This window comes from Anopheles nili, chromosome 3 (genome assembly GCF_943737925.1).
Source record: "Anopheles nili chromosome 3, idAnoNiliSN_F5_01, whole genome shotgun sequence".
In the NCBI taxonomy this organism is placed as follows: Eukaryota; Metazoa; Arthropoda; class Insecta; order Diptera; family Culicidae; genus Anopheles; species Anopheles nili.
In genome coordinates, this window is record NC_071292.1 from 2,228,843 (window position 1) to 2,255,979 (window position 27,137).

General features: G+C 45.5%; 1 protein-coding gene across 1 annotated transcript; it reads right to left on the minus strand.

Annotated features, from left to right (window-relative positions):
- Positions 1-9,061: 9,061 nt before the first annotated feature.
- LOC128725892 (ATP-binding cassette sub-family G member 4) lies at positions 9,062-15,958 on the minus strand. The gene is made up of 8 exons (XM_053819666.1): positions 15,394-15,958; positions 11,433-11,740; positions 11,220-11,365; positions 10,908-11,146; positions 10,437-10,850; positions 10,038-10,294; positions 9,732-9,937; positions 9,062-9,649 (listed from the first exon to the last, which is right to left on the minus strand). The coding sequence occupies exons 1-8, from the start codon at positions 15,668-15,670 to the stop codon at positions 9,508-9,510; spliced, it is 1,989 nt and encodes a 662-aa protein (XP_053675641.1). The 5' UTR covers positions 15,671-15,958; the 3' UTR covers positions 9,062-9,507.
- Between the last annotated feature and the right edge of the window lie 11,179 nt (positions 15,959-27,137).

Genomic DNA, 27,137 nt, shown 5'->3' on the forward strand with positions numbered 1-27,137 from the left:
GGCAAACAGCCAAATGTCGAGAGATCGCACTCGCGTCGGCTCGATCTTGATCATACCGTGCAGCAGCAAACTTTATTTACAAACAAAGATCGCACGAAAAGCAAACAACACGCGATGCCCGCGAAAATCTTCCCTTTACCGAAGCTCAACGACACCTTATCGGAGCCTTCAGAATTGCTTCCTACAAGCTTCGCCGATTGACTGCTGCTTTGGGCACGTTGCAATGGCGACTGCAATGAGCTCGCACGTGAACCCAGTCACGGAACTCTCCCAACACCACGGGAAAATAGTTTTCATGCCAGCTAGAACCATTTCCAGCACACCAATCATCCTTCGCAGTTGGATGAACACTTTTTTTTGTAATGAGCTAACCACTGCACCTATCACATCCCTTGATCTCGTTTGAATACAATTGCCCACCGGTAAGTGTGCGAGATAATTTGCAGCCGATAAAATAGCCCATGCGCTGGAACGCACTATTTCCTGGCCGTTTGACGTTCCCGAGTCTAATCTTGCTCTCGATCAAACGGCACAAGCGAACGTCAGCCGTAACTTCATGGCCGTAAACATGATTATTTCGTTGCTGTACTATCGTGCGTATATTGCCTATGCTGATCTACGAGACTGATTAAAGGTCAACAGATCCGTTTCACGCTTCTACTAGGAAGCACGGAATGTAAACGTAACTTGAAGTGATCCACTCGGGTGGTGTCTTTCGCTATTCTGCACTCTAAAAATGAAATTCATCGTAACTAATAATGCTCCGTAAATGATCGATCTTTTCCGTTTGCTTACTAGGCGCGATAAAACCATCCATATCACATGGGGATCCGTTCGTTTATCCATCGCGACAGATCTATTAGTCACGATTCATCATCGACACGCTATCTGTGCCAGCGTGAGGGAGTCAATCGAGGTGGGATAATAACACGTGCCCTTCCTAGCCATTAATGCACTAATGGTCCAATTTTGCAGCGTGTGCCATCAATTTGCTATTACCAATATTCACACAATTCTGATTCATCGTAAGTACCAAGAAGGGATTTTTTTTGTGATGGGAATTCTAATCTATTGGGTACGTTCATTCCGGTGGTTTTAGCGATATCATCAAACATGTTTCTTAGCCTGATATCCCCTGCATGAAAGTTTCCCTCTTTTTAAGAAAAAAATCTAAGAGGGTAAAACCCATTCTACATGCTTTTATTTCTATCTCAGTTAGATCTCAGAGTTTCCAGCCGTAAAATGTTGGACTAAGATGACCATTTTCGTATCGTTTCAACCACTTACGGACAAAAAAAGCACAGCATGCGTTCATGGTGAATGACTTTGTTCCACTTGGGTTAACCTCGGACGGTAATTTTGTTTCGCAAATTTCTAACAATCTCCAATCGGCAAAAGCTCGAAGCTCCCTCGTAGAAGAGTTCGAGACATAGTTGAAACCGAATCACCGTCCTTTACCCTTTCACCAGCACCACAGACAATGTGTGTTGTAATACAATCGTTTGAATGGGCCGCTCCGAGACAAGCTAACCTATTGACCAAATTTTCTACCAGCGCCCTAGAGTCCCGCTACCCTTGGGGAAGCTCCCTTTGAGCCGGTCAAAGTCAGCACAAACCAGCACGCGTGAACAACCCCCCTGATAATGATTCACTTTCAACCGCACCTCGACCCTTATCACGTCGCTCCACCTCGTCCTGAAGGAATCCGGAACCGAACCGTCGTCGAAGTGTCGTTCTTATCACACGCTTTGGAAGCAGCTGACAACCGCGTACATTGTTCGCATGAAAAGGTTAGCTTCTGGAAGAGTGTGTCGATGCGAGCGTTCGTGTGCCACATTGCAGCACGACTTGACCGAACCTCTTGGAGATGACCTAATCACGGTTTCAGCAGATGATCGTATTAAATGTGTGGTAAATAGCCTTTGATTGATGATAGCTTTGCAAGCTCTACCGGGAATAAGCAATGACGCTCAACATCAGGTGACCCTTTGTACTGTCAATCCGCATCGCTCAATTGCTTTAAATAGCTTTCGACGTCGAGAAACCCAGAATGGTGATGGTTGCTGCCTTTATTTGCATTCGAGAGCAGTACCGGGTTGAAAGCTAAAGTTCAACCTTAACCAGCCGACTAACACACAAGGTAGGTATCGATAGCGTCGTCGTTGACGTGAATGAGGTTTGCCACGTGGCGCTATCTGCCCGGCATAATTCTTTCGTCGTTCGATAACGAGATGAATCGAACACTAAGCTCTTACGCGTGCATTCAACACCTTCAATCATCGATCGTTTTACGCGCATGTCTAGCTAGAGAATACTTCCTTTCAGAGCTGATTCCTCCAAGCGCCAATGACAGAAACGGAAATTAAACCTCAGTGGCACATTGGCGCGGTGAATTACTAAACGTTCCCTGCGCCCTGCTCTCGGATGCGCAAACGCTTGCTCGAGCATTTGAGGCTGCACGGCGATGCAATGCGTGATTGGAATATTAATTCCACGCCCGTAGACTATCCCCTCGGATGCGCGTATCGCGTGCATGAGTGGGGCGTATGTATGCTAGATACGCCGCTTAAAACCCTGCGTACAGCTGGCGACCTTAGAGAGCAACTTCAAGGATGCCCTCGGACGTTCGTTCTTTGACGTCGGTGCGTTAGAATATGAGATAAATGTGGCTCCATCCAGAGGTCGTTAAGGCTTCTTTTCGGACGTTCTGATGTGAGCTCCAACTGGGAATAAAATTAGCAGTTCTCATCTTTAAGCTAATGCCTATGACTTGACTGCCTTTGCACATCAAACATGATGTGCTTTTTTTCCTACCATCTCACTTTTAACCAATCTGTTCGCACCAGGCACCAACCTAGAGCTCAGAATGGTCTAATTATACCCTCCCAAGATGGAAGACGTAATGGCTAAAATACTTTGCGGAAAATAAACCTGATCTTGTAACAAGCAGCAGAAGATGATGAAGCTGGTTTCGCCTCGATCCCTATTGTACCAGGAGCTGTGCATCTTTTCACAAAAATTCCTGCGCAGCATCTGTTGTTGGGTGTTTCTTTTGCTCAGATGATTCACAACAATATTGCGATCTTTTAAAGCACGAAACAGTATCGATCAGCGCTGTTTACACGAGTTTCGAGATCCCAGCATCACACGTTTCGTTCGCTGGCTTCAATTCAGTGTCAAGGCTAACGAAACGATAAGGTCTCACCAGAACATGTGCCAACGCTATTTTTTTTCTTCACTTTGCACCACATCAACACCGCTCTATCTAAGGGTGCAAGACGCTCGATGGCCAACAACCGCATAAAGGGCACCCGTTTCACTTCCAACTGCAGCTGGACGGATGGAAATTCAAAATAAAACGCCCACAGAAAGAGAGAAACGAGTGACTGGCGACGTACAAACAAATCACCACAGACGGGGCCGTTTTCCAGGCGCAGCGTGTGTTCGCTGCAACCACGACTGCATCGGTGCAGCATTGAGCGAATGTTTATGTTCTCCTTCACGTGCTCGCGGAGGGTTCTCCAGCTGCCTCCGTTGGCAATCCACACCCGAATCGAACCCGTTTGCCATGGCATAGACCTAGCACCGTTGGCCTCCAGCCTGCGGGCGCCATCTTCATTCGCGCGTTCTAGCGTTCGTCCGCAAAAGCGTTTTCTTCGCGATCGCCATCGATTTGGTGCGTGTTTTCATGCGATTTCCGTGCACTAATATCACTGCATTTCAACTTTGAAAACGGCCACACATACATTCGAGTGGTTTGGAATGTTTCTTCCGCGCGAAAAGCTCGATTCCCGGCGAGACACAATTATCATTATAAAACAGGCCGGATCGGCACACTCAGCTGGTTTTTGCAAAAACCTCGCCGATCGATCGCCGCTTGGGTGTTTGTATTTCGATAGCATTCGCCACTCAACGTGACGATGCGTGGCGTACCGGTAGGGGCAAAGTTTAATCACACCCGGAAAAGCTTTAATTTCCCTTCCATCACCATCCCCTGCGGAACCACTGCTTGCTATTCAACCGACAACAACAACAAAAAACTGAAGGTGGCGTGAGCCGCCCTAATAGAAGTCGCAGCACCATAAAACCACATTTTCAAAGCAAAACAGGCAAAGCGACCGAATGACCAACCACCAACTGTCAACTCATCGGAACCCCACTAGCCACAGCAATGGAATTGATCGTTCTCTTATCGTGCGGCTTCTTATCGCGGAACCCAGCGTCAGAAGTGTAAACAGAACCGTCCCTCGGCTGAGTAAGCGCGTGCGAAACTTTACATTTTTTTACATAGAAGTGCATGCAAATGCCGGCGCAATTTGCCACTCTGTTGTCGATACGCGAGCTTCACGGACCGATCACGGGTTGTTCTCGGAACGCCACGGAATGACGATTTCATCATAATTCTTCCTTCAATGTAATGACGCGTTCGCTTCCGGCATTACCACAGATAAAGAAGATTTTCGCGAAGCTCAAGTCACCGTCCAGAAATATCATCCGGATGCACCAACTCGTCCGTGGCTTCTGACGCAAAACCGCGAACCGGCCCTTTCCTAACAGTTGGCTCTACGCCACGAAACACGCCGTCGTTCAACCACCACGCATTCGCTCGCGGTTCTCCCTTGGGCGGTATCGAAAATCGATCAGAACCATGAGAACGACGGGAAAAACAAACACTCGGTTCCGGTCAGTGCCACCCTTCCGATTGTGGGTTTAGGTGGTCAGAGTGGGTTTCTTTCTACCTCACTGGCACCGTTTGCTGCTCAGTTCAACACAGCCGGTCCATAATCTTCGAGAGCACCCAGACTGCCAGCCCACAGACATTGCTACTCGAATCAGCTGCTGAAGGGTTCCATCGTTTGGCATCCCTTTGTGGCAACTAGTTGCTGCTCTCGTCGGAGGAACACACACACACCTTTCACAATTTCACCCAACAACTTGTTGGCTATCACGGCGCGTGGTCTTGGCACAATCTCTCGAACGACTGAAACACGCTCGCTTGCTTGCCGACAGTGACTCCGTGGCGCAGACGTTCGCGTGCACGATTGAGACGGGCGCGATTACGAACCAACGAGAAACAAACAGCTGCCGTGGTGGTTTTCGATGCGTGCACAGTGGGACTATGCGATCATAATAAGGTGAGGTTTTGGAAGCTCTTTTGAATGCAATCCTGTTGGCACGCATGGAGCAGCAAAACACGTGCTAATATGGACATAGAATGACATGTATATTCTACTTTTTTCGTTCACAAAAGATCACTTGAGCCAAGGAATTTTATCCGGTGTTAGTGAAAAAATTCTTCTTAACACAAATCATGTCCATCGATACAATGTTTCCAATTGCATGTATGCAAAAATGTAGTACAATAATTACCTCACAATTAGAAATACATACTATGGCCGACAAACAAGCCCCACCATTCTAGTGTTCATGCGATGAGGGCACGAACTTGATTGGAAAACCTTCACGAGTGAGTGGAATCGCGAATGAGACCGTCCCTTGATGCTGAGCGAACTAGGTGAGAATGAGCAGCAAGTAGTGAGAAAAATGCTGCCAATCAAAACCATAGCGTAAATTGAACCGAACGTGAACGGCGAGCACAAAATTCATGGTTGATTTTTTCTTCTCCACTTTCAAAATTTAATGCAAGTAAAACGACATTAAGGCCACCGGGTTGCATGTCATCCAAGTGCATCCTGCAGCCTCTCGAATCGGAATGTGGTTCGAATTAACGGTCGTCCGTTCCATTCTCACCCTGTTGTTCTGTTGTCCGATTTTCCAGCGGGCCCTACAGCTCAACTACAATTACGCCATTTTTACCGAACGCTGAAGAGGAAGGTCTTTTGTGTGGCCCTCCGTTGTCTGACCGAATAAGAAACTTTCTCACACTACAATTCACGTGATTATCTTTATGCATAAACGCCGCCCTCGGACTTCAACCCACTTCATATCTGTTGGCTATCGCGCTCATAAATCTATTTCAAAATGCAGCAAAGGGCTTCTGCGAGATGACACTATCTCCATCAACGACCGGCACAGTTCAGTGACTCAAGAGTCATTGTTTACCAAACATCGTGCGTCTCCTTCGGCAGATCAACGACTCGCCACGCTGAACTCATGCTGAACATTGCAATCCGTTTCATCACCAATGCACCCGTCCAAGTATGGCATCGTTGCACTTGACTCATGACACACATTTGTTTTCGTGTGTTCCATAACTTCCTGTGCGAATGTGCGGAATGGGTGCATTTCCAACCTTTCACCCATATGATAGCGATTGTGCAACGGTGACCGGCTGATGCGTGATAAGCTCTGGGCAAGAAAATCCGATCGGACTTTGCGAGAAAATTCCCTCTGTAATCTCTACAGTATACACTTCACGGTCACCGGAGTACGAGCAACTTTGCCGTGGGAAGGCGAAGTACACTAGCGATATAGAGTAACCGACCGATCGATCACGCATTTAATTAATTAAAACCCATAAACAATCGGGCGCCTCCCAATCGGCCATCGATCGCTTATCAGAGATCCAAGGGGCAAGCTCGTGTCCATGGAGATCGATCGATAGCAGTGACTCACGGTAAGCGAAATACCACCCTGGATTAACCTGAACTAACTGGTAACTTTGCTCCTCAACGAGTCGACACTTGCAACAGTCTTGCGGCAGGTGCGTGCTGAGCTCATTCGTTAAGCTATGACCTATTTTGCCGGCGGTTCTTTCCTCGTCCAGGGACAGCATCACTAGAACTAAGCAGTAAGTGTGTCACACGGGCTGATTGTAACTTTTTACTATTAACAAAGCACGCCTTCTAAAGGGTGATTCAATGCAAACACCATCAAGTCGTTAGCTTGATGGAAGGTTATCCGTATGAGCATAGAACGTAGTCCTGTTCACCATTGTCCGGGTCATTAAAGACATATTAAACGAATCATGAAACCACTTACAACTTCAACAGAACGAATTTTGGTCGAATCAGTTTTATATAACATTACAGGGTCATGTGTTGGGAATTGGTGAGCCAAAATTAGCAAATGGCTACTGAAAAAGAAATGTCTGCGATTAAACCCGTTCGAATTGGAAATCACAGTGAGGAAAGATAAGAGCTTCCCGTATTATTTGGGGCATTGCACCTGGTAGACACTAATCTATCGTCAGCAGATACCGTGCCTCCAAGTTGCATTTTTACACAACCGCATTACTGCACCGAGTATTTATCGTGAGACGTTGATAAGGCAGTGAATCAATGGCACCGACGTCAAAGTTTCCTGTCGATTTCCTATCGGATAAGACGCGTCTTCTGATTACAGTTGAAACATTCTCTCTGCCAAGTTACCAAGCTCGATAGAATGCTTGCTTCAATACCCGATACGTTTGATTGAGACTTGGTTTTGGAAATATCTTTTCTTATCATTCAAGGTCAACAGCTTTCACGGTGGCCAAAGATAAACGGTTCACTCTGAAGGCTCCCTTGAATTTATAGTGTGTTAAGCTGCAGCAGGTGTGTTTAAGGTCAACATTCGAATGGTGGCATTTATGAAGGAATATTTTGATTCAATAATTCCCACCATTCATGTCCAATTATACCCTTAATAAGTGGATATTAAATGAAATACCAACACAAACGTGCTTACTTTTCGTGTGGTCAGGCAACTTAATCGATTAATAATTGAGGAGTAGTTCATATCTCTGGGCTACATTTCAGGGCTTCCATCAAGATGCAGTAATTAGTCAACAATAAATGAAATTCACCTTTTATGTATTCAATTATCCTGTAAGACCCAGTATTAAAGATATCGATATCGACTTTAGATTCGTAATTTCGTAACGGTCGTCTATCAATTAATTTCTCTTTTTTGAACTCAATCTTTTGTGAACAATAGATGCAAACCATAACACAATTGTTAGTTGATGCATTTCTCCACCCAGTGAGCACACCCTTTAGGAACAATCATTGCAACCAAACAAAACTATTCAACATTCAAACAGTCACAGAGATAACTAGCTATTTGCTGCGTTTAACCTTCTTATTAGCAACAATTAGCGTGTCACAGAGCACCATTCCAAGCGCTGGCATGAGCCCAAGATCATCGAGCATGACATGATCATGATGAACTTATCACATTTGCACAATATCCAGTTAGATGCATTTTCAGGCATTGTTTCGTTGCCGTAAGCAAAAAACCAGTAAGCAAAATGTTTTGTACGGCATAGCACCTGTTTACTCATTATATTCCACTTAGTGCACATACCTTCCGTGTATAATTTTATCTTTGTGATAGGTATGACACTTCGTGTGAGGTTTTACTAGAATCAACGCGCTCAATCATAATGAACGAAGATTCAAACACAAATATTAGAAATAATCTTCCATATTCTATCCTTCATTCTTTGGGATCCTGTCATCATATTCGCAAAATTTATTCTGCATGACACTGTATTCCATAAACGTTGAGAAAGAGAAACATTTTTATTCTCCCTATTCTACTATAAAAATCGAAGCCATGCTTTAAAAGTACTGGAGAGCAAGGTGTAAACATTGCTGACCACTGGTTGGAATACCACATTTATGAAGCTCTCACATGCAGATGGCGCTATCTCCGCGTATAGTAAAAAATACGACTACGATAATTATAGCAAGGATGTATTAAACAAATTCCGCAAAGAATCTCAAACTCCTTGCTTTTATCTACAAACCCAAGTTTTTGTGAATAACTTCCCAGAAGAATTAAATCACATTTGCAGTCTATTATTATTTTTTATGGTTTAACATCGATTACAATTATGTTTCTTGCACGAACCGTACCTAGGAATAAAAAAGTAGGTCAGTTAATTACAGCAGCTCGGCAGATGGTTTAAAGCCACTTTCGTTGGATCCTTCATTACCGTTTCCAAACAATATATTTAGCAGCCACATTTTGAATATCAATCACTTAAGGTCAATTGTTGAGAACATGTAGTTGGTTCGCATGAATTAACGATATGTAGAGTTCAATTGTAGGAGCACAACTTGTTGATGTCAAACAATAAAAGTAGAACGCTTAATAGGCTTAATGTGTAGAAAATTTGTTCAATATTTATTGACTATCAATGACTAACTATTAGTTACACTAGCTACGGATATTTCGTGTTTTCTTATCTTCAAACCCTTCACGCATCCTGCGAAATAAATTGGCACTTTGCCGACGGCTAAATCAATGTGTATTCGTACGGTCTTTACAGACCATAATATGTACACATTCTAGCGAATTATATATACAGTAGAAATGCACTGCGATACGACTTATTGTGTTCAAACGCTGCGCTCGCTTGCAGCACGATAAGATTGTGAAACAATGAAACAAATCATTTGGCAACCCATTTTTTGGTTTAGTCTTGCCTCGGCTCAGGCGGCCGGATCATCTGGTAACGGAAATCACATCCTGATTACTGTTCATCACATTTGCGCAAGAGTTGGTACATCATCGGCGGGAAGCTTTCGTAGGTGCTACAGCTTACAAAATGGCGGTGGTCTACCGCACCGACATAACCTTCCATCGAAGACAGAAGTAACAGAATACACGCACCAGGAGCAGCGTGCCACAGAGAGCGTACACGTCTTTCCAGAACTGGTCCCCTTCCATCGAGATCTCCGACAGGAACTTGGCCGGATATCTGTTTAAAAATAAGGAACATAACGGATGAGTATCGCAAATTTTCCTACGTAAATGAAAGACGGCGCATTTCCAAAACCAACCTGTAATGGCAGTAGGGTTTCAGCTCGCAGTCGAGAGTTTCTCGATTTTCTCCATATATTGCATTAACGTAGCCTTCCAACCCGTAACGTAAATATGATATGTGGCTGCCCCATTTTAGGTAACTGGGCAGATCACGCAACGTCACACCGAATCCAGCGAACATCATCATCGGGATGGTCAGTACGGGTCCGAGGAAAGTGCCATTCTATGGATTCGGGGAGATTACAATGATACGATGTGAATTACAACTCCGTCGATAGATTGCAACGCAGCGATAGGTAAACAAAAAGCGTCAGATTACTCACCACCACGTTAAACCAGGCTCCGATCGTCAACCCGAGGCTCTGCGCTATCAGCACGATCAGCAGACTGATGGTGAAAAACATTCCAAAACGGAACCATTCCATAGGCTGACCGCTCATCAGGTAGATAATGACGGAAAAGAACAGGCAGCAGAACACGGACAACGGCAGATCGATGATCGTGACGGAGAGGTAGTAACACTTTAGTGTATACCATCGATTAAAGTGCTCTTTCAAAATCACACCCATCTCGGTGGGGACTGCATCGTGGAGGTTTGAGCAAAGAGAAAAAGGTAAAAAGGGTGCTTGTGAGATAATTTCTTGAAATGATCCGCCACAGACGAGCTGCCGCCAAGCCATCGAACAGCTTTCTAAGAGCTGTCAGGATTGTTATACACTTACATGTCAGCACGGTCAGCATCATGGTGGCCATCATGTGGTGCATGAGGATCGAGAAGAGCAGATTGTAGTTGTCGAGTACGCGCGAGCCCTCGTTGCCGGCGTCAATGAACAGAAACCCAAGCATGGCCGCGATGACGATGTTCACTCCAATACGCAGATGAGTAAGGGTGGCGTCTCGCTTCGCCTTGATAATGCCACGCTGGATCAACACTTTGAGCTGATGCATTTGGGACGTCGCCGTCAGGTCTTCGCTCTGCTCGATGATCTTCTTCAGCGGGTATTTCTTGCGAAGCTGCTCGAGTTTCAGCAACTTTCGCTTGTCAGTGAACCACTCGGAGCACTCGCCGTTTCCCATTTCCATCACCATGCGCTGGATGCGTTCCTCTCCGTATTCGCCGCATGCCAGTTCAATTACTAACATCGAACAAAACGATTAGTTCACGAAGTCGTTGAAAAGAATCATTAACTCACTGTAATCGGCTGGATTGTGGTATACCGGACAGGGCATCTCCACGGACTGCAGGAACGGTACCAGGCTGTTGGTGCAGCCCTGGTACATACACTCTCCGTTCGAGAGCACATACACCTGGTCGAACTCTTGGAACAACTTGGCGGATGGCTGATGGATCGTACAGATGATTGTGCGTCCTTGTTTGGCGAGTTGCTTGAGCAGGTCTACTACTTGGTTGCATGAAAAGCTATCCAAACCTCTGCAAAGGGTCGAAAGGATTAATGCATCTGATCCTGGAAGCTGATTGAAGCAGATCAGTAACCAATACTCACGTTGTGGGTTCGTCCAAAAACATAATAGTTGGGTTGTTGATCAGCTCCAGTGCGATCGACAGTCTTTTACGCTGTCCTCCAGACAGACGCTTAGTGATGGTGAACTGATGCTCGTACAGACCGAGCACGGTTAGAATGTCTTCGATCTGCAAGTAGAATACTCTGTTAGCTTTCTGCTACTTGACTGCATCCTTCCCTATCCTGTTCACGTACAATGGACTCCTTCTCGTGACGGGACACCTCCGGTCCCAGCTTCAGATCGGCCGCAATGCGCATGTTTTCCAGTACAGTCAGCAGCGTCTGTAGCCGATCGTCCTGCGTGATGTAGCAGGTCATCCGCCGGAAGCTGTTCAAATTACGGATACGTCCATTCACGTAAACTGCTCCCTCGACGCCGGTTTTACGGTAGCCGGACAGCACATCCAGTAGCGTCGATTTTCCGGCCCCGGACGGGCCCATAATGGCGATCAGCTGTGATCCCGGGAACTTGCCATTCACCTTGTGCAAAATCTCTTTTTGGCCTGAAAAGTGGAAAAGACGACGTTGGGGCGTAAGAAGCTACCACTAACGCTCGAACAGGACACATCACAACAACCCATTAACCTTGGGGCACGAGCGCCCAATCAAGCGATTAATTTTCCCAAACGCTTCCCAAGCCGGGATTGATGCTGAAGGCCGAGCTAAGTAAATAAATAAAAAAACGTTTAACAAAAACGCCACGACCCGTGACAAAATATCAGCAGCCGATATCTTATCAGTGGGCCTGTTCGTTTTTGCCTGCAACGGCGACTCCTCCACTGACAGGTTTCACTTCCTTCCGCCATTCAATCACGTCTTGCGTAAGGCAAGCGTCTATCGATAAGCGTAAAATGTTCTGCCGGGAGCTGGGGTGTCAGTGGAAAAAAAGGAACATCGTTTTTAAAATACACACACCATCCTCAGGAGCTCCCAGCATCGGTTAGTGTGAATGTTTTTGCTACACCGTGTATGTGTCGTTTTAGAACAACATCCTTCTTTCCACTTCCCTACGGCACGCTCGTCGAGAAGGGTAAAGTCCGCTATTCACAACAACCGACGTTCCAAGTCCACCCAACCAGGAACTAGCAGCATCCAGAAATATTCCAGGAAGTTGACAAAACCCGCAGTGCATCGGTAGTGCCACGGGAGAAGGATGGAGCTTATTTATTACCTTCCTCCCTTCAATTTTGATAAGGTTAGATTGCGCTTGTTTTGGATGGATCGCGATCGCGAAACTACTGAGAGGATTCCATCAACAATACCTAGCAGCAGTACAGGCAGGCTGGCATAATCCGGTCCTACACCCAATCGCACCGGTAGCTCAACACAAGTCCTACCGTTTGACGTAAGCAAACGCATGATAACGCGATGCTGGCCCTTCCTGAAGCCCTGTACGAGCGACAAATATACAAAGGTTGTTCCTCGTAGTAGCGAAGGGATGGCACCAAAGGGCGAATCAAAACAACGGCCGTGAAGAAACAGAAAGGATTACGTTAGATTTGGCGCTTGGAGCAACTCCGCCAGCTTTAACGCCGTCGTCGAAGGGTTGGCCTGCCGTTATCAGCAAGTGCCACACAGCAACGTCAACTTATCCATCGTGTTCGATAAGAAAATGATCAATTCCCGCAAACACAGGCCGACTGGTGAGCAAAGGTCGACCTGAAGTGGAAGGACTTTCGTCGGTGGGCGATAATGTAATTGAAATTATTTACAATACACTTCACGTGGTCGGGTTCAAGCGCCGAAAGGAAACAATCGGTGTAACGGTGTGACTATTATTCAACTCGAGTGGAAAGCCCTTACTCTCTTCGGGCTGTCTCGAAGCGATCCACTCTGTCTGAAACCTCAAGGAGTGGAGAAAAAAAATCGAAAGTTGTAGAGCATGAGCAGCGCAAGTTGTAGAACGTAGGGCAAATTGCAGGCTTCGTCATCCGGCTTTCAAATGCATTCATTTCGCACACGTGAACCGATCATTTTCCCGCCAATCCCCTGATCATACCCACTGATCACTCGTACGTCAACGACGGGTTCAAGTTCATGTTTGCTCTCCTCAGGACAAATGTTAAAGGACACTTTGCGATTTCGACGCCAGCACGACAACAAACCGGCTCCTGAGCCGCTAACAAGGCTCGATGGAAACGACTGCTAACGACGCACAAGCCTCCCTGTTCACGGACGTCAGTCATTCGTCTCTCGTGGTCAGCACGCACGTGAGTCATTGCGTAGTGTGTACGGCACTGTTGGCGATCCTCAATCAGATCACGCCTCAATGCGCAAGGAAGTGGCCGGGGCACATGTGGCGACATTAGCGAGCACCACACATCAGCCACCGTGCGGGAAATTAACGGCTCACCACGACGATAGAGAACCAGTTGACCGTGGCGAACGTGCGATGGAGGCATTTGCACGATCTTTATGCTGTCAGTGCGAAGTGCGGAAAAAAGCCGCGCACGTCGATCGAACACTCGATGGCATTCGTTGCAGCGTCACTGACGACTGAGTCAAGATGGGCCTGGGCTGGGTCAGGTCGAGCTGAGTGCTTTATTTGACACCAGCATCGAACGACACCGCCTTATCAACACTTTCTTTCTTGCAGCCGGTCTTTGTTCTGCCTCGTCCGGTCGTCGGTAAGGCCTTTCTCTTGGTGCATGGGTGTCCTGCCCTATGGACACTTCAAGGACACGTTCAAGCGTGACCAACGGGCTTCCCGCGAAACTGGCAATGGCCATGGCGCTCGGGTCGGTAGTTGCTCTGAATGGAACAACGCCACGGCGCGCGGCTGTTTGTTATTCCGTAAAGGTGAACCACGTGTCCGTTAGTCGAACATAAGTTGTTCATCATGCGATTAGAATAATAAGAAACGCTCTTCACACGCAGCCGGTACCGACTGGGAATAAATCATCCCGGTGAGGGTGCTTTTGAAATGTTATACAGCAGTGGGAAGTGAACTTTTGAAGGCATTTCAATTTGATGCGACTACGCCTCATTACTTTCTTTAATTTAGCGACTAACCACTGCTTTGAAACATTGAGAAGTCCATCAATTTCGTGAGTCTTCAAATGCAGAATCAATCTGTGATCGTGAACACGCACATGACCCTTCTTTCTATCGCAAGGCATAACCAGTATACAAACAATACCGCTGAGTCACCAATAAACATGAATAAACAAAAAGCTTCATATTTGGGTATCATGTTTGCGTGCAAACGATGACGGACGATGATAATTTTTGGGATGCTTTGTTGCAATTGGATACTGTATGTTCAGATTCACAATTTTGCCGACTTTTTGCTGCCATCTTCGTGGTATTATGGTTATCGTGTTGTGCTTTGACATTTACACAGAACCTTGGCGACGAGAGCAACTTGTTCCCGAACTCGTGGCATTGAAGTTGAAACGCCAACCAATAACAAATAACGTTTTAATCGAGTCGTCATTGCCCACCAACGGTTTCAAGAGGCTGTAAACGGAATCCAGTCGCAGCGAAACCGATCACATCCAGTCGGTACAACTGCTTCATTTGTCTTTTTTTCGCCTTTCACCGTCCAGAGGAACGCTAATCAATGCAAATAGCATGCACGCTGTAAAAACGATGTTGTTCCTCCGCTAAATGGTTACAGCACTGCGAGGCTAGCACCTCTATTCCAGCACGTTTTGTTGCTATCGAAACGTCATGGGCCTGCTGAGCCTGCCGTTGGCTTAGGCAACCTGACCTATCCCACCCAACCTCACACACACTCTCTCTCGCGGATTTTCCCTCCCAGGACGGTTCATCACAGAAAACCCCGATTATCACGCTGGTGCATCCTACGACCGCTCTTTGTTGCACACAAAGCGAACCAGGCAGCTGGCTCTCGAGCGCTTGCGCGAAATAAAAAGTATCTCTCGTGGCCATTTCGTCACATCCATTATCACTGTACGATCAGCTATGGCAAGGGATGGGACAAAATAAAGCAAAAAGAAGCATTCATGCTCAAGCAAATCGCAACACACCGACAACGTTGCGATGTAGCTGCGAGGAAAGTCACAAGGTGATCGTCCTCACCAGCACGGTTCGATTTTTCGCTCGATCAGCACAAAGCACCGATCCCATGCCACCCCTGCATGCATCCATTGGCCCTTGGGGTGGCCCTTTCCAGTGCAGCTCGCGTGCTTACCTTTGCGAAAACCGAGACTGACGCAGTACGACACGTCTTTGAACTGAATGTCGACCGGTTCGCGTGCGGGCAGATTCTGGAATGGCCGGATGTGACCCTCGATGTCGTGATTCGAAGGATACGAGTTGGTGGTGTTGTTCCGAATCACTGCCTGCTCCATATTGCGCGAGTCCTTTCGATGCAGTGGCACCGTCGTTTGGTTGTACACGGGGCTGGATTGAACCTCGGAGAGGTTGGCCAGTGCAATGCCACGCACTTCCTGCTGCAGGATATCCATGCTAAAGTGTCCTGCTCAGCGACTGAGGCTCGAGAATCCGCTCTCGTTCAATGTTTGCTGGGTTCAATGTGATTCAGAGCTTTATCACCGTACCGGATCGCAGTTATTTTTTCCAGCTTGCTTTCCGAACACTTGTGTGAACACAGTCCCGATCACTGGTGTCGCGTTATCCGCACAGACGATTCACTCTGGCCTAGCGTCCAGTCAACTGCTGCACAATGCGAATGAGACCCACACAACCCCTAGACGTCTTCTTTCACCGATCAAACCGAACAGAGCCTCGCTGCAGCGCACATTCACCCGCACTCGAGTGCAGCGATGTGGAGGCCTTTTGGGCACGAAACAACGAACCCCACGCGAAACGAGAGAAGATCAGCGCGCCGTCTCAGAGTGGAACCCTTCTGGGCGCGAGTACCACTTCTAACCCTAACCGGTCCAGCGACAAAGAACTACTGATTCTGAACTAGCGCAATCGAAGTCAGCAAACCGCGGCTCGCCGCACGACTACGCGATCGCGGTATCGCGACCAAATCAACACCACCGCGCTAGACTGAAACGGAGCTCGTCTTTGTTGAGTGTGTGTCTCAGCTGGCACATTGGCGATGGCCACTCCTCTACCACGACCTGCTTCCATAGCTGCTAGCTGCCGTCAGGCTAGACGGAGGTGCATACACCGGCAGCAGCACATGCTCATTCGTTCAATACCAACGTGCACCAGCTGAGCTGATTGTCTGATAACGATTGATTCCGGAGAGCTGTTAGGTGGATGGGGATGTTTTGAAGCCGTTCTGCCCACCATCTTGCGATTTCTTTCGCAGCCCTTACGCACCTCGTGAGCACCTTCGAATTCCATATCACGCAATTTCGATTACGCTGATAACGTCGAAGTTCTTTTTGCTTCGACTTTTGGTGGAGCGCATTGTTGGACTTTCGAGTTTGGTTTGCTATCGGTGGTGTTGATTCGCACCCTTTAGATCCACCTTCATACCACCTACCCACCTTCGGAATTTATTTCTAAGCATAAAACATGTCACGCTTGTGTAACCTCTGCCGAATTCCGAAATGCGTCAGAATTGCTCAAGACACTCTAAAAATGCCTCCACACGGTAACGATGCATTGCGATTGCGCCATTGTGCATATGGCGAATGTTGATGCAGCCACCTGCTCTAAAGCGCGAAAAGTGTGCTGGCTGAGGTCAGTCAGGTCTCCAGGCTCTGGTTCCGGTATAAACCACATGCGATAATTAGTTGAACTCTGACGCCACGCCTGGAACCGGATGGGGACCTGAATCATCCCGGGTGGAAGATGTTTGACCCTGCAACGTGAGAAAATGAACCTCTGCGGGTAACAATCGGCCATCGTGTGATTCGCGAATACACCCAACCACGGTTCGTTTTCCCTCCAATGAGTCAGGAGGCGTGAGAGGTCGAAAGTCCAAAAAACCTCGGGAAAAGGCGAATGTTGTGTTGAATTCACGCCTAGGGAACTACGCATCGTTATCGTTTCTTCGAAACAGGGCTTACAGCGAGCGATCGCGATCACACACAGGTAGAACAAAACGATTCGTTGTTTCAAGATGACTTTTCGAGGAGCACACGTTATTAAGTTCGCGTGAACGAGTGGCTCATCGTTTGATGTAGTCGCGAAAAATCTTAACTACTCCGCAATTATTTATATTTAGCGAGTCGAATGGCTTACTATGGGCGTGGTTCGAGCGGCAATGACGGACGTGGGGCCAGCTTATCCGATCATGCATGTGGATCGGTTTTTGCTAACTCATCGTTTGCCAAACGGCACTGAACAATTTCTTCTCAACTGATTCTCTTTTTTGAATAACACTCGCAAACCAAGGTGGGTATAGTAAGAGATCTGACAAGAACCGCAAGACTGTACGGATGGATTTAGCGATTAGTTGCAAGAAACCAGTTACAGGAGACCGTTTTGCCGCACTTAATAGCGACTCTTTGACGTCAAGCGAAAATAATTATGCAGATAATTTCCATCGTATTTCTGTCGAACACTACTGATGCTGTCATAGCGATCTTTGATGGCTGGAATCGTTTTACAGAACTGACTGATCACGATCGTAGAAGCGGTTCTCTAGGTAAACGTATGCCATAAAGCTAAAAGTCCCCGATTAACTCTCATTGCAGTTTACGTAGCAAAGCACAGCTTCTTAACTTGTTTTTACATTTTTTTAACAAAGCTACTCGACGCTTTTCCAGATAAAAGACTAAACTAAAAAAAATACGATAGCTTTTCATCAGAATCCAATTGCTCTACTGGTTAGCTTGCGAACCTCCGTAGGCGCATTTTCTCCCACTTCTCGGCACAGCGCCCGTTACAGCGATAATTGTTAACCTGACCACCCGCTGGCATGATGCTGCACCTACACGCTCGGTAATGACATAGTTCTCTCCTCCGGATCGGCATAAACACCTGCCCCCATCAAGGGGGTGGCCGTGGCTCACCGTAGGGTAGCCATTAATTTTGTCGCTTCGAGAGCAAACCTCAAGCCTGACACTTCCGCTTTCGCCCTGTCGAGACCGTACCAGACGGATCGTTCGCGAACAGACGCACACACATCGTGGCAGAACTCTTGACATTGACCGCATAATGAACCTGCGGAAATGCTTTGTTTTTTCGAGCGGGACATCGAGAAATGCCGACCGGAAGGCGAAGCTTGAGTTACGAAACCGCTTTCCACCAGCAAATGGATGCTGCTTTCAACCGTCCGCTGTCGAGTCACTGTCGGCAAAATTCCGCTTCCCGACTTGCTGCTGCTGTAACGGCAAGGACACATCGGAAAATAGGTGACGATGGCGGGTGTCGAAAAAACGTGCCAAAACGAAATGCTCGCGTAACACCGTGCCGGTTGATGTGGCCGGTGGATGTGTAAGACAACCGCAGTGCCGGCTTCCGCATGGATGCGTTCCCATTCAATCAAAGCAAGTGCAAAACAATCGCTGCACTCGAACCGGTAGCCCAGGCGATAACGGACGAAAACGCCTCGGCAAGGAAACCGCTCTCGATTCCGTTCATTGTCGGGGTGCGTGGTGGATCGAAAACAAACAGTTCACCCTTATTACCACATCAGGGACCCGCCTGGGAGCTCGCACGGGGGTTCCGGTCCACCCGTCCAGGCCAAGATGTAATTGCGGACATCTTTCCTCCTTTCGCGGCCTGCGGCCAGTGGGGAACAAAGTGCGCCACGCTCTGACGTCAACCGTCAAGCGCTGATCTGACACTGGCCCTTCGGCCCTCCACGGACGGCCTTCTGTTCATTGGCCTAGTAAATATTGCCTTAACATTAACACCCCCTCCAGATAGTGCCCTGTCCTGGCGTACCAGCAAGAAGGAGGTCGATGGTCGACGCGACGCAGATGAAACGCAGAAGCCGCAGGCCGCAAGTGTCGAATTCGTGGTCGTAGATTTTTGGCTTATCAGGCCTTCCGTTGGGCCACAGCACGCGTGGGAAACGTGCTCGTCCCGAGATGAAGACCCGTCGGGGCAAGGTTTAATGTTCATTAACATATTGCGATGCGGTAATTAATAAAACTCGGAATCGTGTTTGCTCCTCAGGTTGCTTTTGCCTTCGATTTACCGAATTACGGCATCTGCAGAATAGTTCCCGGCAGCCTACTGGTTTGCGATGTCTTATTTACCAACGACGTCGAACCCTGAACAGTAATCCATGAATTGAAATCGAACTTGACCTTTGATCCCCCAAACCCCCCTAACTGTGATATCTCAAATCGTAATCGAAACTCGTCGTTCATGTTGCTGACAAACTGTGATAATAGGGTCTCGGGAACCCTACGGTGCGATAAGACCGTCTTGGCAATATGCGAAACAGCAACGTAAAATGCAACTCTGTTGTGCAATGATAACACATACAAACACATTTTAGCAACACTACTTGATCCTTCCAAATGTATTTTTTTAATACAATTGTATCGAAATTTCTCATATCCTCTATACCGTATCGTGACAAATTGAGAAGTAAGATAAGAAATCTATTCAAGGCGATATTTGATGTATCATATTTTATGCTATAGTCTCCATTTACTATTTCATTACGACTTTAGTAGAAATTGTACTACCCAAAGTAGTATGCAGCTGTGTTGTTTGGAATCTATTCATTTTGCATTTGCTTCATTTTTGTTGAAATGTAATGTAAGCATGTTAGCATGTGATGTAAAATATATATAGATCGTCAAAACAAGTACTTGAATTTTGGTTGCATTTCTCTTGTATAAAATTATTCGCATAATACGATTTATACTAGAAATCGACTATTTTTATCTCGTTTCTTAGCCAGGGATTGCAGCTGATAGAGGCTCTGGGTTATGCTGATGGAAAATATTTCATGCGACAAAGCGAGAGCGCATATCAAATCGACAATGCGTGCTAGTTTTGTAGCATGCAATAAATAGCATGCAGGATTGGGTCTTGTGCGACTTTGTTTGGCAATCGCAAGCATATCATCAATAGAAGACATCGGAACATTTGTTGTTTTTCTTCACCTCGTTCTTTATTGCATTGATTTGAATTTCCAGTATGGATATTGTTTTACTAATTTTCTGCACAAAGGATTGCTCAATTTAACCATTTCAAGCGTCAAATATACTGCAAACACTCTCCAGGTTTGACGTTTTCAAGCAAAAAATAAGCAGGGCTAGGGCGCTCCTCTCAAAATTGTAATATTATTATTTTCGTGATGTTCAGCTATGTAATAATACATATTAAATAAATAACAGAATAGAACCAAAGAGTAAGGATTTTACAGTTACTGTTGTCATTTATACTGATATTTCGTTCGAACAACATTATGTTGTGAAAATTATCAGCATGAGCTATACAAATTTTCATGGTATACTAAAAGCGTATTTTGCATGGAACCCAAGTTACAATAATATTGAATGTTTTCGTATAATTTTTAAGTTTGTTCATTTTTGTGTTTTTTTGCCCAGATCTGCTACCCCTGTCTTGGCTGTTTAGCTGACCAACCCTGCAATGCATGAGATGATCTGTCAAAAGCAGCGTACGAGAAAAAAGTGCTGAAGAAAGGAAAGGCCCGCACGAAGCAAGCGAGCAGAAGATAAAAATCGTGAAATGAAACAAAATGGAGGTGGTTTTTACTTGTGAAGACTAATTTTCTCGTGTAACATGTGTTCGTGGGGAATGCTAAGCTAGTGAAGTGTGCATTTACGTATTTGGTGTGGACATATTTAGCTGCATTGCTGACGGTACCAGAACAAAGCAGCGTTCCGCAGCACCCACCTCTCGGGCAGACCCGGTAAGTTTTTCTCTTGCCCTCCTTATCACCCCTACAAGCGCTACGGCAAGTTTGACAGTACGAGAGCATTGGCTTTGGGAAAAACCCACTGCCCCCGCCCAGTCAGCCGCAATCGGGCCTGTCGTTCCGCTTGTGGCATGTTGTTTACTTCATCGGTGATTGCGAAATTTGAATAATCTTGAGTGCAAAAAACACTCGTTGCCAACTGATAAGATACATCACCTACTGCGGCATGTGTGTCCGGTATCGGGTGCATTTCCGACCGCTTCATTAACGTATGATATTGATTATCTGTCAGTAGCGCTGGCAGTGTCGTGTATCGTGTTCCGGTGCGGTTACGAAAACGCTGCAGAGTAAACACAACAGTCCAGGCACGGTAATGGATATCAATCAGTGAAAGCTTGTTCTAATTCTACTGTCATCCTGCATGCAGTAGACGCTACTGATAGACATTCATTCAGTTATTGATCGACCTGTCGATGACATATCGATCCAGCCTATCACAAGGGATAATCCTAATCGATATCGTGTTGAAAACCCCAATGCAATTGGACATGCCACAAACTAAGTACACATGAGGGAAAGCTTTTCTAAGTAACCATTTTTATGGCAGTGATACACAAATGTTAATTGGATATGCAATCCGTATAACGTGCTTTAATTAGTGCTTGCACAAACTTATTACGATCGTTTTTCTGCAAGAGGTATATTACGAAAAATGATTCAATCCAGTATCCCAAACTCGATAGTCTACTAAACAAAAGTGTCCCTCTTAGAACAATTCAAAAGTAGTATGTCCGTAGGTAAAACAGGTGTTCCTTTCCTTGTTGGTTGGATTATTTACAATGTTGAAAAGTGCAATGAGATGGCGATAAACGATGTTTCTCTCGGTATCTCCGTATCTCATCATTTACAATTTCATTGATAAACAGGAGCGCTCTGGGTTGGTCTGAGATCGTTTACAACCATCCCCGATAAGCTTGAAAAGCTTTCTAGTTAGACTTAGACCAATATCAGCAAATGTCGACGGGAATTCACCGTCATTACTCGCTACCACAAGCAGCTATTGACCTATCTTGTGCAGTCAGTGACGTGCATCAGATTCTCCTGTCCAGGGGAAACGCGTCATCCTGGTAGTTAAAAGCTACTCTTAGTGGATTAGTAAAAATGGATTTTCACATGGTATGTCCCTTTTTAGATGCGTGTTCATTTCCTTCATTTTCCTTCCACGTACACACGCTAAGAAACGATTATAAAAGTGTGCGTGTAGGTGCCTGCGTAGGACTTTCAGGCGTGGTTACGAAGTGATACATCGGTACTGAAGCAGCAGTCGCTATTGATCTGTGTGCAAACCCCTTCGAAAAAGCGTGGAAATTTGTGCGTCTAGAGTTGGCCTATTCAAACTAACACACCCTTGGGTACATAGATATTTCCACAACCAACACAGCATTAAATACATCACCAACACAGCTTTAATTATCCTGCGAAGTTTGGCTTTCATACAATTGTGAATGGAGTGCAGGAAGTAGTGGGTTGTAAGGGAAGTAGTGGGTGGCCAAGGAAGAACTGTAGGGCAATTCAATTTTTCAAGAATTTTCGAAAACAAATGTTTGTTCTATTCAAGAAGTTATTTATAATTTTTGTACATGCTATATATTAGCTAAAATGAAGCCAAACAGTAAAAGTCCTTTTAAAATCGAACACCGGTAAACACAATTGATTATGCTGAATCTGACGGAATAGTTTAATCCGGAAAGGATACAGGTTTCTGTGCAGACACTTTTCTTGCAGGTTGCGGCAGCCAACGACGCACAACTACAAACGCATCAAGGCAATGGCTGTTTATTGAGGTGGCAGTTTACCCAACTAGTCCCCCAATTTTCCGAACACCGCACTGCTTTTTCATCGTCAGTGGCTATTTGCAAATGTGTTGGTGGAGCCGTTACGCTTTTCCACTCTACGTATCCTTCTAACTGTTGGCCGGGAGCATTCCGGCACACGAGAAGCCGAATCCATTCGACTGCACCCCTTGTGGGAGAAGATCTCTCCAAGGACCAATCTTTTGATCATCATCTTGAGATTCAAGACGCGTTCCAGTGGCTGTTGTCACCATACGGCGGTGGTTGCCTCGATTTTCTTGGTCTGTCTTAGTTCCGCGGCTCGTTGTCCCTGGGACGTTATCGTACAGCTGGAAGGGCTGGCACAGGCGCCCTACGTGGTGGTGTGCGAAAAGGGAAAATCGATTTCGGACGCGCTTCATGTTTGACGTCATACAGCAAATACGACGCTAGGAACGTTCACAGGCTGTTGTTCCGGGGCAGGGACCATCATCTCGGATCTTCAATACTCGCTGAAAGCATAGTGGCAGGGCTGCACGCGAATGCCCGTATTTACTGAACGCCAAATCGGCTGAGGCCGTTTCCAGCAAAAATACTCTAGAATTTTTTTTTTGAATTCCAATCACACTGTTAGGAATAAGAACTGATAATCTAATATATTTACGGACATTCATTAAGCCACAGTACAATGCGTCGCTTGGAAGTTGGCAATTTGGATTGTTTCAAAGTCATAATGATCACGATTTAAAGAAAATCTATCAATGTTTTGAGGTCGTCAATGGAAACAGTAAAACTGTCATGACCTGGTCTTGCTGCAACGAATTGGTGCAACATGACTGAAAAGCCGGTCAGTGTATCAAATTTCTTTTTACCCCATTTTTCGCTGGGAGCAAATATTGAGTTTCTATAAACTTCCTCGTGTCCTCATTTCTCTTTTGCACATACTCTCCTCCCGTTTCCATCTGCTACCCGTTTTTAACTAGCTGAATGAAATATCCTTCAATTGTCACTTGAGTACGGCACATGCAGTAATATATCCTGTCCTTGCAGTTTAAGGCTTTGAGTCTTTCGTGCTAGAGTAGCGAAAAATGTACGGAGTAGCCAGGTAGGAAACCCTTTGTCGTAAGCTTGAGGTTGGCGGAAGTATTCGTCAGGTGTTCTCTTGACAGAGAGCGTAGGGTGATGGGCGGAAGTGTTGTACCGTCAACAGTTGAACAAACAACATGGCGCGTTGCACGTGTCAACGGAAAGCGTCACTTGTGTGTGTCCTTTCTTGTTCCTAATTATGCTATTCGCCAACCGCAAAAAAAAACCGCAGCCTACTCTTTGGTTGTCATACAGAGAGCACTGATGACACTGCGGAAGCCATTAGGGACGGGTGGATCGTGGCCAGGTGAACACTTGACGAATCGCTCGCGGAAGTGCAGTAAATTTAACATCGCAAAACGCTCTACAGTTCCCCATTAGTGCAGATGGGGTAAATATGAGTACATACTAAGTGCTAATAGAAAGAGACTTCAAATTTCAAATTTTTTAAACTTCAAATTTTTATTTGCTTGGTTAAAATTTGAAAATCGATAAAATACTCCTAGAATTGTATTTAATTCATTGATTTTCTTGCGAGCTATTGCAAGGAAGATAATCTTCGGATGTTAGTGCCAATAAACATTATTTTTGTCATTTTTATTCGGGTCGAAACGAACGCGATTGGGTGTAACAACTTCAAAGGTGGAAACATGTGTAAGCGGGAGGAATATTTTATGGTGCCGGCGGTGCCGACACTTGCATCCCTTTCCGCCACGGAGAAGTTTTGAATAGGCGGTAAGGTTGAAAAAATATCCTGCGAGAAAATCTCATATTTTGTAGCACCAACCGGCAACGGCTTTTCGTCATAGGCAAAGGTTCCTTTGTTTTTTTTTTTATACGAGACACGAATAGAATAGATGTAACACATACTGTTTCCTGGCGGCATATCCTTGCAATGCTTGTCCCCGGTTGTTCAATCCCCAGCAAAAATGTGCCGGCCTGTTTTCGGGTCGAAACACAACCATCAGCTATTTCGCAGGCTTCGGCAAGGACGACGAGCCACGTCCGGAAGGACGATTGTCCTCAACTTGTGGTAGTGTGACCGGTCAGCGACAGGTGCGCATGCGCAGTTTTCCTTTCAACGCGCCAAAGCCTGCAAATTTTGCATGTGTGTATCTACCATACCACCAGTGCCATATGATTTTCCTTACACGCATACATACCCGTAGAAGCACGCTATCAACATGCAATGCGCGTTTTCTCAAACGCTTAGTACATGGTGGAACAAATACATCAGAGGAGGTGCCTTGTGTGCTAGTAAACCTTGGGGCAGTTTTCCACGGCACGACGCGAATATGTGCCGAGCTTTCCCGAGGAAAACCTGCTGTACCATTAACAGGAGAACGAAACGACGCCGATTCAGTAGTCGACTGAGAAGGGTCAATCAGTCGCTATCGGTCGCTGGTTGGGATCAATCTCATTGGCACTTTGGGGCTTGGCGTTGCACGTGTGCCGCTGTGGAACGTGTGCGTTTTCCTTCATTTTTGTGTTTGTGAGTGCATGTGTGTGTGAAGGTGTGTGCGAAAAGAAAGAGAGAAAGAGAAGGAAAGCGTAAGTGCATTGCTTGCCACCCCTATCCTTGCTTTTAATATGAATATTTCTTTCGAATTGTTACTATTATTTGTGAGATATGAAATATCGCCAAGTCAAGTGAAAACCGGTTCGAGATATTTTTAGTGGTGGAATACGTTTGAACACATTTTGTTGAAACCAAGTAATGCTCAGCCAAACCAATCGCATCGTTTATGTAATCGTTCCGATTTATTTCCTATTATGTGTTGACCTAGTGACACTTTTCCATCTTGAAACTTAGGGTTCCATTTCCACTTATCTTGATAACATTCCAAGCAGGGCAGAATATAAGAAAAAGGTACACTTTATAATGAAGACATGCGGCTGATACAGTTGATATCTTGGATAGGGGAACGCTATTTTAAATCGTGCTTAAGGATGTTTTCTGCTTAAGGGTGTTGCAAGCGAATGTGTCTGCAAAAGAATACGAAGAAATGCTCCTGGCTAGTGTTATAGAATATGTTCAAATGTTACGTATTATTTTGATGAGATGATTTTGAACTAGTTCTTAACCGTGCAGTTTCTTTCTTGTTTTCATTTTTTAGGCTCGGACCATCTCGGATGATCCTTCACGTCAAACGACAATCTGCCGCATGCACGTCCATGTGTACCGGTACGGCATGAGTGTTTGCGGTTCCGCTTTCAAGTGTGCCCTCGAGAATGCCAGCGTAGCGCCACGGGTAATAGTTGTCGCGTGAGGTAAAAGATACATTTCGAGTAGCCGTCGTGTCTAGCTTAAGCCTCCGGTTAGTGAAAGCACGTTGAAGTGTGAGTGTTCGTCCTTTCGTATCGTGTATCTTTATCAACTGTCCCTAGTGTTCGTAAAACTCACAGACAAACGTACAAATTGCAGATGAAGGTGTCAGCTTTTTAATTTTTCACTGGAATCATAGTGACCAAAAATACTAGATCATCGCTTCTTTCGATTTAAGTATGATACCGGATTGTAGAGTTTAAATAGAAAACAGTGCATTCTGGTGCCAATGCTTACGATAAAACCGGTGTAGATTGATGATTAACGACACACTGATATCGTACAAAAGTTGTTTGAAAATCTAATTATAACAGTCGAACAAATTCACTGTTACGTTACCAACGCAATACCGATTACAGATTATCGCGATTGGTGGCGTGTGCATTGTGTTTAGTGTATTCTGCGTTTTGAAGAAAAATAAACAAAAAGTCAGCAGAGCTGTGTGATAGTTTCTGCATCTGTTGTAAAGCTGTTCTGTGAAAATAACATTGACACTCCCGACAAATCTGTAGCGGTTTGAAAGGTAAGCAAAATTGAAAAACACAAATTGAATTATTAACTAAATATTGTTGTTTCATTTAACACACAATCTGTATCAAAAGTTTGTAGCTCTTTATAAAATGTCTTGTTGCCTTGTTTACAGGTTTTTCATAAAAAGATGATAATCTTTCAATTTTTGTTCATGAATTTAAATGAGTTTCGTAATATATTGGAAACTTCTGATGGGAAGGCGCACTGCTAAACAGAAATGAAATTGTTAGCATCAAAGGGAAAATACTTTTTGTGTTACATACTCAAAAAAAAATCAAATACTTACAACCCAACCCACATGCGCAGCAAAAGAAATGACCTACCATCATAAAAGAAAGCTCTGGAGGGGTGTGCAAAAAAAGTTTTCCACTTGAAACAACACCGAA